Here is a 12,240-nt window from a genome sequence, read left to right as displayed (position 1 = left end):
GTCATCGTTCCTGAGCAGGAGCACGGTGCAGAGAAATGCTTCTGAACAAACCCACAGGCTTTGAAAAACCTGGGGCAATGGTACAGAAGAGAAGAAACAATGCAGGTAGTTGACAGAAAAGAAGGCGTAGACTTAATTCTTTAAAAAAAAAAAAAAATCAGTGTCATACAAAGCTCTCTACATTAAGTTTTGAACCATCCAGAGCAACCCACAGATGGCTCTTCTTGCTTCTTAGGAACCGTTTTCCTTTTTCGTTACTGCCATATTATTTCATAGAATGACCCATGATGGGCTTTAACCATTAATTTAAGCTGCTAATGCAGCTTGATGTGCAATTTACTTCATTTGCAATCATCAAGTCCAAGCCTATTCCATTGAATTAAAAAGTCCTATATTCCAAAATGGTAATCCCCTAAATAAGTAAATAAACCTAATTACCTCCAACTCCAAAAAAAAAAAAAAGGCAATCCCATACATAAAGTAAGGAAGCAAATACTGTGAGGTGACGCAATCAGCAAGTTTAGCAGCAGACTGTCTCAAAGCCACAGAACAGTCAGCAGTCACTCTGGAACCAGGTCACTTGTGCCTGATATTCCTCATGACTCAGTGTATATATAAGGACTATTTTTGACATTCTGATTTAAGATTATCTTTAATAATATCTATAATTGATCGGTAAATGATTGTCATTTACTAAGGGTGCTTGTTTGTACAATTAAAACTTTATATAATGAACAGACACGAAATCCTTAAACACCCCTGAGAAGTATGGGTCCTCCGGTTCCACAACGGATATGCACAGCAGACCCAGTGAGCCAGCACAAAGGGCTGAACCAGTCCATGTCTAGTACACTACAGCTTGGGAGCCATTCTATTTGCGTCTACGATGGCTGAGAAAATCATTCCTTAGTAACTGTTAGAAGGCACAGCCATCATTTCAGGAGATAATGCAGCTGCCCCTTTTCAGACTGGACTACGTATCCCAATTAAAAGTTACTTTTCCTCTCTCCAGTTCCCTTAGGGTTCTACTCTGGGTTATAGAAAAGTAACAGCTAGTAGTTAAATTGGGGAAATTAATTCAAGCAGATATCTTAACCCAGGTAAAACTGCACATCTTCAGAAGCTTCTAAAGGCATGGACGCTCATGTGGATCTTGTGGTGCAGAAGCAGCCAAGCCAGCAACACTTCATTAAGTCAAAGTAAGCTTGAACAATACTGTTCAAGACAATATCTGAAACTGGAAACAGTAACATAGATGGCAGCTGAATCAGTCATTTTAAACTTGTAAAGCTTAATAGTACTGTGGGTCTCATCGTAACAGGCTAGTCCAGGTATAAATTAACAGCCTGTGTAAGGATATTCAAGCCAGGAAAACCAGTTTTTAAAAACACTTGTAGCAGAGAATAAAAGAGAAAGAATCAGAAAGAGGACAAGGTTACTTAAGGAAGAGTCTACGTTTACATTTCAGGCAGCAATTTAAGAACCTGTTTTTGAATTTTAATCATCAAAACTATCATCCCTGGTTCAGTTCTTCAAAGAGGAACAAAGTATACACTACACTGCCTGTCATGTAGGGAAATGAGGGCTAAATTCATGCTGTTTTACCTCTAAAACAAAATCAATTCAAAACATGACTGTAATTAAACATTATTAATTAGTGAGAGGTGAAAATTCAGAAATGATTTTCCTTGTAAACTTACAAAAAGTAACTTCAAAAAGTTCATTTGCAAATTGTTAGTTCCAGTTTGAAAAAAAAATTTTAAAAGACAAAATGTAACTGGATTACAAGAGCCAAGAGATTTACTGGGAGTCGGAATGCCTGCAGGGATTGCAGACTGTTGTGCAGGTCTGACCCCTGTGGAGGGAAGAGGAGGAAGATTCAGACTGCAGTGCAGTTTGAAGAAAGTTTTGGCCAGACTGATGAAAAGTCCTCCAGCCAAAGTCACTGGTCAGGGGAATCCCTACTGTCCCAGGAACAGCCGTGTCTTAGTATCCTTCCTGTGCTCAGTCACGGGCTGGGAGCTGTCCACGGGAACATGGCATCAGCAAGAAAACGGTGCTGGATTCAGAGCACTGAGCTGGAGTTGCCCATCAATTACACCCCCCACAGGAGGAGATCTGAGAGGCCCATTCCCAGAGCTGTCATGCACATCCCAATGTTTATAAACTATCATCGATTATATGATACAGCAGGCATAGGTCTCTAACAACATGAGCTAAAAATTCCAAAATAGCACAAAATTTAAAATGTTCATATCCTAAATGCAATAGGTATAATCTAGTCTTACAGATAAAAATAGGTACCAGCCTACAATGATTTTTAATAATTGTCCTCCTTGATAATGAATTTGAATGTTAATAACAATTGTTTCTTTTTGTTTCTCTTCCTGACAATGGTCTCTAAAGTTTTTTAAGCACTGTAAGAAAGTCATGAGCAAAACATTCAAAATGACCCACTAGTTTTACTCTTTCCTAATTCCTGATGATTAAACAGCTTAAAATTGAGAGAGACAGAGAAAAGATATTTCAAAGAGCATGCCAAATACTGCACTAAAAGAATAATCACAAGCTACCATTTTTCCTTGTTATATGAAATTTTAAGTTTTGTGCTCCCAGATTTTGTTGATTCTAGTTGTAATGATGTCAAACCTTAAGTTAAAAATCTAATCAGGATAATTTTTACTGATATATTTATTTTCATTTTTAAACGGTGAGCATAGAGAACCAGAAATTTCACAACTTACTCAAAGGACTTGGGGAGAGGGATGGGATTTAGGGGTGAGGGCAGCAATTCTTGAGCCACTCAAAATATTAACAATGTACTAAAAAGATTCTTTAAAGACATTTTTAAACAAGCCCAAAACAGCAAGATTTCAGCCTGTAAGGAAGCCTAGCAGTCTGGGGAGCACACACGTGGAGCACTGATGTCTCCCCACTTCTCCTACAGATGATGAGCTGCATGGCCAAGGCAATCACACTGCAAGTAACGTGAGCGATGGACCAGGAATGAACACCACCGTTAACGAATTTGACACCATCGTCTTGCCTGGGCTCTACCTCGTTATATTTGTGGCAAGCATCCTGCTGAATGGTCTAGCCGTGTGGATCTTCTTCCACATTAGGAATAAAACTAGCTTCATATTTTATCTCAAAAACATAGTGGTCGCTGACCTCATAATGACGCTGACATTTCCCTTTCGAATAGTCCACGATGCAGGATTTGGACCCTGGTACTTCAAGTTTATCCTCTGCAGATACACTTCAGTCCTATTTTATGCAAACATGTATACTTCCATCATGTTTCTTGGGCTGATAAGTATCGACCGCTACCTGAAGGTGGTAAAGCCATTTGGCGACTCTCGCATGTACAGCATAACTTTTACGAAGGTTTTATCTATTTGTGTTTGGGTGCTCATGGCTGTTCTGTCCTTGCCAAACATCATTCTAACAAATGGTCAACCAACTAGGGAAAATATTCATGACTGCATCCAGCTTAAGAGTCCCTTGGGAGTGAAATGGCATAAGGCCATTGTCTATGTCAACAGCTGCCTGTTTGTGGCTGTGCTGGTGATACTGATCGGATGTTACATAGCCATATCCAGGTACATCCATAAATCCAGCCGGCAATTCATAAGCCAGTCGAGCCGAAAGCGAAAACATAACCAGAGCATCAGAGTGGTGGTGGCTGTGTTTTTTACCTGCTTTCTGCCCTATCACTTATGCAGGATTCCTTTTACTTTTAGTAACTTGGACAGACTTTTAGACGAATCGGCACACAAAATCCTGTATTACTGCAAAGAAATGACACTCTTCTTGTCCGCGTGCAACGTGTGCCTGGATCCAATAATTTACTTTTTCATGTGTCGCTCATTTTCAAGAAGGCTATTCAAGAAATCAAATATCAGAACCAGAAGCGAAAGCATCCGATCACTGCAAAGTGTCAGAAGATCAGAGGTCCGCATATACTATGATTATACTGATGTGTAAGAGTTAAAGGCCACCAGGCCTTCTCTTGTTTGTTGAAGTTAAAATGTACAAAGTGTAAATAAATGTGTCTTTTCATTATCTTCGCCTGAGCCCATCAAAATATGGATGAAAAGAGAACTGAAATGGTATGAAATCAAGGTATAATTTGGAACCAAGAAAAACATTAAGGCATGCCAAAAAGTGAAATCAGCAGGAGGTGGTGGGCAGCTGAGTGGCAGAGGTCACGGCTCAAAGTTTAAGGAGCAGATTGCAAGGGCAGAAAAGGCCACAGCAATGCCAGCGCACTATACCCGCCTTCCAGGAAATGTTGATGCTCTGAAGCCACTTTTGAGAGAACAGAAAGTATAGAGAGCTCTATCTAACCCTGAGCCTTAAGATTTGGGAAAGAAAATGCTGCATTCAACACAGCTCACTAATTGCAGATACAATAGAGTAAATATGGATTTCTAGGTCTTCTTGTCATTCCTCCTAGTAACCACCTGCAATTTTTGGTCATCATCCCGTCTCTGTTTATCAATGTCTTATGCCTGTTAGAAAAGCTTGCATGGTATGGTGTGGGGGTAGGCAGGAGACGGTTCAACTTAATTTTTTTAAGCAATGTGTTTGAAAGATTGAATTCAACTAACTGATTTTAAACTTAGGTTGTTTCAGAGGGGAGAAAAGTGTGAATGAGTACTCAGACAAGTGGATTTTGGAGAAAACACTCTGAACTTACGCCTGCCGTTATTATACCAATATGCTGTATTTGAATTCTCATATGCTAAGGGTAGAAACATAGATGGTGGATATGTAGACACAGTATGTTAAAAAGACACTGAATAGTCTATTTTAGAAAAACTATTAGTAAAATAGTCTTCTGTTTAAGCTCTATCCCATCTTTAATAGGCATATCAATTAGTTTAAAAATAACACCTCCAGTTGAGGAATAGCATAAATCAAGTCAAAAAAGTTTAAGAGTAACCCTTTAAATCTTAGCCTTCATCCTTTTCCAAAGCCTGCAGCTGCCTGACCACTGACTAGATGCCTCATCTATTCCTGTATGAGGAGCCAGGAAGCAGTAAAAGAATGTAAGCAGTAAAAGCAGCTGCGAAGGCATGTTCGTGGATGAAATGGGGACAAATCACGCAAGCGTGCGCGCGCGCACACACATAAAGTAGTACGATACTTGAATATAATCTGAAAAACTCTAAAAAGTCAAAATGAGCAAAAAAAGAGAGGGGAGGGGCCACAGATAACCTAACAATGACTGCCGTGGTGAGGTTCAAGAACAGAGTAGGGAATCTAACAGGTGAGTCAGGTTGGGCAGAGGGGACAGTAGCAAAGGGGTTAAAACAATTATCTGAGGACCTTTATCAAAATATCTACCTCTCCATCAAGAATTCAATTCCAAATAAACTCCTAGACACCTCAGTTGGTCACGGGAATAGCCACTACTACCCCCAATGGTACCCACTAGCTGGGTTAAATTAGCCATGCTTTAGACCAAGCAATGTAAAAAGACAGTTTGAAAGGCTAATTCTTTTCTCCACCCTCCCCATAAAACCCAGGATGAGTTACAGCTATCCTATATAAATAGAAGGGGTGGGGGTGGGGGTATAGCTCAGTGATAGAGTGCATGCCTGACATGCACAAGGTCCTGGGTTCAATCCTCAGTACAATCAGTTAATCAATCAATCAATACCTAATCCTCCACCAAAAACAAAAAATTAAAAACAAAGGGCAACACTGCAACTGGGAAAAAACTCTCATCAACACAAGTCCTATCCTCTCTTTCCCCTATTTCTCTCTACATCACAGCTCTCAGTCAAATATCCCAGTCAAAAACGGTATTACCCACTTTACCGTGTGTGTGTGCGTGCACACATGCACGCAGGCTGTTAAATGCACGGTCACCTTAGAATCCCATTCGGCACTCTGGAATTTACCAAACCCTAGACCTTATTTAATCCTCTAAAATTCAGGCCTCAATTCTAAAAAGGCCCTTAAAATATTTCAATCCCACTATAATGTTTCTAAAATTGGACTGCTGTTGGGTTACTGGGTATAATTAATGTAATGGTGATCCTATCCACTGAAATTTCATTATTAAATCAATGGGACATCTTAAAACATTGACTTAGGAAGAAACAGAAAGAAAGCATTACTTCCCCCCCTTTAAAGCCGTATTACAAAAACATCAAAATCATACTGCTTGTATTTTATGCCCACACTGCACTCACAAAAACTACTTATCTGGGCCAACCAAGAAAGAATCATTTACATGACTAAAATAATATCAACAGGAATAACACGAAATACTGCGCTAATGTCATAAGTCAATACAAACTACTGCATTAATACCGAAGAAAACAAGAATTCTATCTGATTGTTTCTAAATTATCAGTTAAGTCAAAACCAATCTTAAATTTGAAATCTAAAGTTTCTAACCTGGAGCTTTTGGACTATATTCAGTATTTCAGGACCCTCTCAAGCCAGCAATAAATAACATAGTTATTCTTTCTTTTATGTAAAAGGGATACATATTCCGGTAATTTCAAAAAGAAATTTTTCTATTATTCATATAACTTACATGAATGGAAACTGACCTTGTAGAAAATCTTCTGGTGTGTGTATTACTAACTCTGTTGTATTCATTATACCAGTTATATCATTTTATTCTCATTTCCAAAAAGGATACAAGTATTTTTTCCCTCAACTAAAGCTTTAAGCGAATAGTAACTAGGAGAGTCTATAAATTTAAGTTACATAGCTAACTCAGAAGTGTACATAGACAGTACAACTTAAAACATAAGTTTTATCATCACCGTGGAGAACTATGATATACTACAGAGAAAAAAAAAAAAACTTAAAACAAGGGCAAAATAAAACTTGGGGATCACTTAAATCTCATAAATTAGTATTTTCTCCCAGGCGGACCACAAGAAGACAGCTATCAAATCAATACTTACTAGGCACAAACCTTGTAAAAAAAAAAAAAAAGTTATGCCTAATGTCATATTTTAAATAATCTTGGGATATATCTAAGTGAAATGTGAAAGTAAGTGTCTCTTAAGATCAAACATTTTCAAATTTCAACATAAATCAAACATATGGTAGATGCACATTTTGCTTACCGCCCCAGCCTCTAGCACCATCTGGTGATAAAATTCATGAACCAACTGAAGAAAATGACTTGTGTTCTGTTAATATCATGTAATTACATAGTAACATGGCCTAGCCCTTCCCCACAGCATTTCTTCAGCCGTCTTTAGTGCTAATGTACACAAAAAACAGTCCCGGAGCTGCCTAGAAAAATATAAGCTGGAAATGTTTGAAAAAATAAAGCTGACCTATAAAATTATCTTACAAATGTAAAAAGAACAGAAACTAAAAAAGCTGCAATACCATCGATTTCATGGGGAAAATGGAGCAAATATTGACTGCTCTTTCCTAAGTGACATACAAAAAATTTTTTGATTAAATATACTTGATGATTTCAAAAATCATTCATTAGAGTTGAAGAGGGAAGAATAAGACTGTCAGTATTAAATTTTTAACTTATCAAGAAATGCATGGGATTCACATGTTGACTTGTGTTTCGAATATTCTTAAGTTTTTAATAGTTTTTAAATAGTCCTTAAAAATCACACCCAAAGCTTAAGATTGTTAATACCGGCCCTAACCAAAATACCTTCAATAACACTGAAGCCATCTGTCAATTATCAAAAATAATTATCTCTGTGTTTTTTCAAGAAGCCTGAATCATATCACATGTGTCTTTAGATTTTTGTATGTTGTTTTATGCAGTAGAGTAATACCACCATTAAATACAATGGAAAAATGAGTATATAAGGAAATGAATATTGGGCAGAACACTTATACTATATAAATTTGGATTCATCTAGATCACGGCCTCTTAACCCCATTAAATCCAATGCACTCTTTCTGTGAGACATGTTTCAACATCTTTTTAGTACAGTGATATAGAAGCCATACATAATGTAACGCATCTGCACACAAAGATCTCATTTTGCATGGTAGTGAGGGACCATAAAAATATGGACTGCATCACGCTCTCTCTACCTCATCCAAGGAGGCTCCTTACCCTTGAACCTGATTAACAGCACCACCACCCGCCCAGGAACCTGAACTGGAAATCCGAGTCATCCTTTGCACCCGCTTTCCCTCACCCTCCTCAACAACCCTGCACACAATCTTGCCGATCCGCCCTCAGATGTGGTGGACAAGACAGACCTCTGTCCCTGCACTGGGCTTAGCTCAGGCCAGGGGGAGGCTGTACAACGTCGCGGACCAGCATGACCCTGGGAGTCCGGCAGGCCTCCCGCTGTGTGCCCTGAGGAGAGACCAACCTACCACAGCCTGATTTTAATCTGCCTGCACTACTGCTGGAGGCCTCAAGTTTCTACCCTAGTCCCTCACATCCTCTCTTCTAGTACCTGCAACACTGAACGCTTATTTTCTAACAAAACAAAAATAGCTAACTTTTATCGGGCACTCCCTACACACTGGACATTGTTCTCAGCACCTGACCTGTATCAACTACCTTCATCCCTTTGACAAGCCCCTGAGGAAGCACCAGCATCCATCCTAATGTTCCCAAGGTCGCACGGCTCAGATAGGCTGTCGCTGGGACCTGGACTCAGGCCGTCCGGTCCAGAAGCTCCAGTTTTAACTGTGGCTCAATCCTGAAATGAAACGCGCACCTCAAGGTATCACTAATACGACTGAAAGCCTTGCTAATTATTTATGTTATCAAATGCTGGGAATGCAAACAAACCGTATCAACACTGCAAATAAGGCTGGGGTCGGCACTGAGAAGCCCTCTTAACCAAAGCCTCAATAATGTCTTTCCTAGACATGAAAGATCATCCCCACTGTTAAGAGAACATTAAGCCCACCCATCATGCATACTGATCATTTTATTCCCTTATGATTCACAAGAGCCTATCATTTGTGATGAACACCTAGATACTTCTGAGAATAGAAGGTGTCACTTGCTGAGCTGACAGGACAGGTATAAACTGAGACAGCGAGGGCCAGCCTACATGAAAATCCCTGTCTCCATTAGGAGTGTGTTACCCAGTTAAACAAGCAGCTCGGGACAAGGGAAAAAGGACTCCAGGAATCAGCCGTTTCATCAGTGAGAAGCCCCACTGTGAAGCTTCTTCCGTCCAGTTTACTAGCACCAACTATGAGCCCCTGGATGCCGAGTTAGCAACAAAAAACTCTAAAGGATGTTCCCTGGGAGTGTGGATAACGGTTTCTGGGTTAGTGCTCATTGCCAGCGGTTTTGTTTATAGCCACAAGAATGAACCCAGCTCACCCAAACTGAAGAGTTTTTATTTGCCTGAGCTTCCTGAAGGAATACATAATCTAAATTGTAATTTTAATTCTCTCTCTCCTCCACAGCAAAACCATCACGAATCTTTTGTCACACTACTAAGTACAAAATGTATGATTGGTATGATTTCAACAGGATTCTACAGAGGGAGGCTGCGTGTGCCCTCCCAACGCACAGGCCTTCGCGTGGACAACTAAACAAACAGGCTGATCAGGGCCACCTGAGGACACTGGTGTCACTCACAGTACACGGTTAGATAAATGCCTCCTACAGGAGGTCCACAAGGCTCCTGGAGGAGGAGACGGTGGGCTCCCAGTCATGATTAAGTCACACAAGGGGAACCACATGTCCTCAATTCAACTCACCTCAGGATCCCCCAGAATTACACAAGGGCAACAGTCAGACACAGCTCCCAGAATGGCCCATTCAAGGACTGAACACAGAAACTCAGCCTCATTGATTCTTTTTTTTTTAAGACCTCTATCTTTCAACCTATGAGTTGAGTTTATTTTTTTATAGTCAGTTACAATGTGTCAGTCTCTGCTGTACAGCATAATGTCCCAGTCATACATATACATACATATATTTGTTTTCATACTCTTTCTCATTAAAGGTTATTACAAGATAATTGAATATAGTTCCCTGTGCTATATAGAAGAAATTCTTTTTTTTAATCTATTTTTATGTATAGTAGTTACTATTTGCAAATCTCCAACTCCCAAATTTATCTCTTCCCACCCTCTTTCCCCTGGTAACCATAAGACTGTTTACTATGTCTGTGAGTCTGTTCCTGTTTTGTAGAGCCTCACTGAGTCTTCATTCTGATTACGCCGCCTGGCCCACACAAAACAAGACAGGAATCACCACTGTACTCCATGGAAACTAAAGAGATATATGCAGCTCTCTACGGCATTAATTGTCTAAGACCACAAAAAATTTCTCAGTCCCACCGCCAAGGAAACTAAATGGCCAAAGATAACCACACAACCCTCACACAAACCAGAAATACAAACAAGTGTGCTGAGCTAACATCAGTTTGTTGGACAGAGAAGAAGGTCGAGTCTACTAATTTCAGGTGTGGCTTACTCTTAAGGTTTAAAAAAAATAATGAAAGAAAAAAGAAAAAGAAACTGGATGAGATCACCCACAGCATTTCCCTTGATTTTGGTTAACCTCAGGCAAGTTCCCTGAAGTCTCACCACCACAAAAGCTTCCCTTAAACTTGCTAGTGCCTGTTCATCCCACATGTCACCACAGCATAAACAAGCGACATCTGTTTATCAGAACAACTCTGGGAAAGTTTATCCAATTGATAAAAGAAATGTTCACATATTGGGTTAGGAGGCCATTCTGTCTTCTACATGAGTTGACTTGAATTTTATGCTAGAACAGCCTGTTTGTGACCCATCAAATGCATACTGCACACCTGCTGTAACTATCCATTACTAAAGAAAAGCATGCACTGATCAGAAGAATGACCATCTTAAATATAAAGGTTCAACGCCTCCCTTCCTGGGATGCCAATGTTTGTCCTCCTTTGATGAGAAGACTCCCTTCCCAGGTGCCAAGGCTATACTCGCTGTGGACTTCTGGTCTGTTTTTGTTTTTTAAACCTTAAAGGAATGTATCCCTCACTTGTTTGATGTACTTTCTTCTAACAAGATATAAAACTGTGCTGAAAACCATGCTTATCCCAAGCAGTTCCTCAGAGTTATCTGAGAGGCTGTCTCCCTGGCTATAGTCCTTAGTTTGGTACAAAAAAAACTCTTTTCTATTCCTATTATAGATTGTTGATTGACTATTTTCATCAACATAATAGAAATGAAGTATTAATTCTCTACATTCTAAAGTCTCATCCCAGCTCAAACTTCTCTCAGTGACTTCTTAAGGCTCATGTTCCTAACTTGTTCTAACGACTCACTAAAAAGCTAAGCAGTTAGAATACTAAGCAAATAAACCACCTTATAAAGCAGTGTGCTCTCCTCTAAGTGACCTGTCCTAGGACGAATGTTACACAGGTCAGGGGTCCAAAAACCTACCAAAGGAGCCCAAGAATGTGCAGATACAAATGATTAGATGATTTGATGCCCATGGGATAATATTATTTAAAAATATCTAGTCCTTGCTTTCAGATTAATCCCATCATCTCACTTGTCTTTATGTACAGATCCAGACAGAGCACATACTCAGGAGAGAGGCAAGGACTATCCCCTATGTTGGTAACATACATTCACTCAACAAATGTTGCTGAGAACCTGTTTTAGGAGTGGGCATTGAGGACACCAAAACCAGCCAACAAGGAGAGCCACTGCCCATTCCAGCTAGAACTCATACAAAAACATAGGTCCCGTGGGAAGGATGCTAACACCACCAAGATATCAGGGACAGTTTCAGGGATATTGAGAATTGAGGTGAGTCTTAAGAGCAAACGAGAGCAAAATAAAGATAATGAGAAAGGATACATCTGGGGGCTTGGAGCGATAAAAGAAAATGCCCTCTTCTGTTTTATAAGCATCTTTCCAAAACACCATACACAGAAAAGGACACACATGAACTGAAGATTTCGTTTTTGTGACTATTGAAGTTCTCAATTTTGACTCTGCTAATATCAACAACTGAAATTCATTCCCTCTGATTTTTTAGGTTAAATCTAATCTAATATTAACAACACAGAAAATCTGGTTGAGCAATTCAACTGAGACTAGGTATTCAACTCAACATCAGTGCCTACCCCAAGGTGAGGCTTTGTGAGCCAGCTACAAAATCTATAAATACTGCACATCAATTCATTTTATAAACTGTTACTTCTGCCAGTCTTCCAGAAGGTGGAGACATTGTACCAGACATTTGTTTCTCCAATTAAAATTCTCAGATTAAGGTAAACACACAGTTGCCAATGAATTCCTGTGCCT

At 39.6% G+C, this 12,240-nt stretch overlaps 2 protein-coding genes across 2 annotated transcripts in view; one reads left to right on the top strand and one right to left on the bottom strand.

Moving 5' to 3' along the window:
• The window catches only part of MED12L (mediator complex subunit 12L), a 294,791-nt gene that overhangs the window by 122,559 nt on the left and 159,992 nt on the right, over positions 1-12,240 (bottom strand). The window lies entirely within an intron of this gene.
• On the top strand, positions 2,900-3,987 carry GPR87 (G protein-coupled receptor 87). The gene has a single exon (XM_010986775.3). It carries the CDS (start codon positions 3,007-3,009, stop codon positions 3,985-3,987), a length of 981 nt encoding a protein of 326 aa, XP_010985077.3. The 5' UTR covers positions 2,900-3,006.

The sequence above is a fragment of the Camelus dromedarius genome, chromosome 2 (genome assembly GCF_036321535.1).
Source record: "Camelus dromedarius isolate mCamDro1 chromosome 2, mCamDro1.pat, whole genome shotgun sequence".
In the NCBI taxonomy this organism is placed as follows: Eukaryota; Metazoa; Chordata; class Mammalia; order Artiodactyla; family Camelidae; genus Camelus; species Camelus dromedarius.
Note: the sequence above shows the minus strand (reverse complement) of the source record. Positions and strands in the feature narration are given on the sequence as shown.

Bases quoted from the DNA above. Each gene is read 5' to 3' on its own strand.
- GPR87 (XM_010986775.3), top strand. From the start codon at position 3,007: ATGAACACCACCGTTAACGAATTTGACACCATCGTCTTGCCTGGGCTC.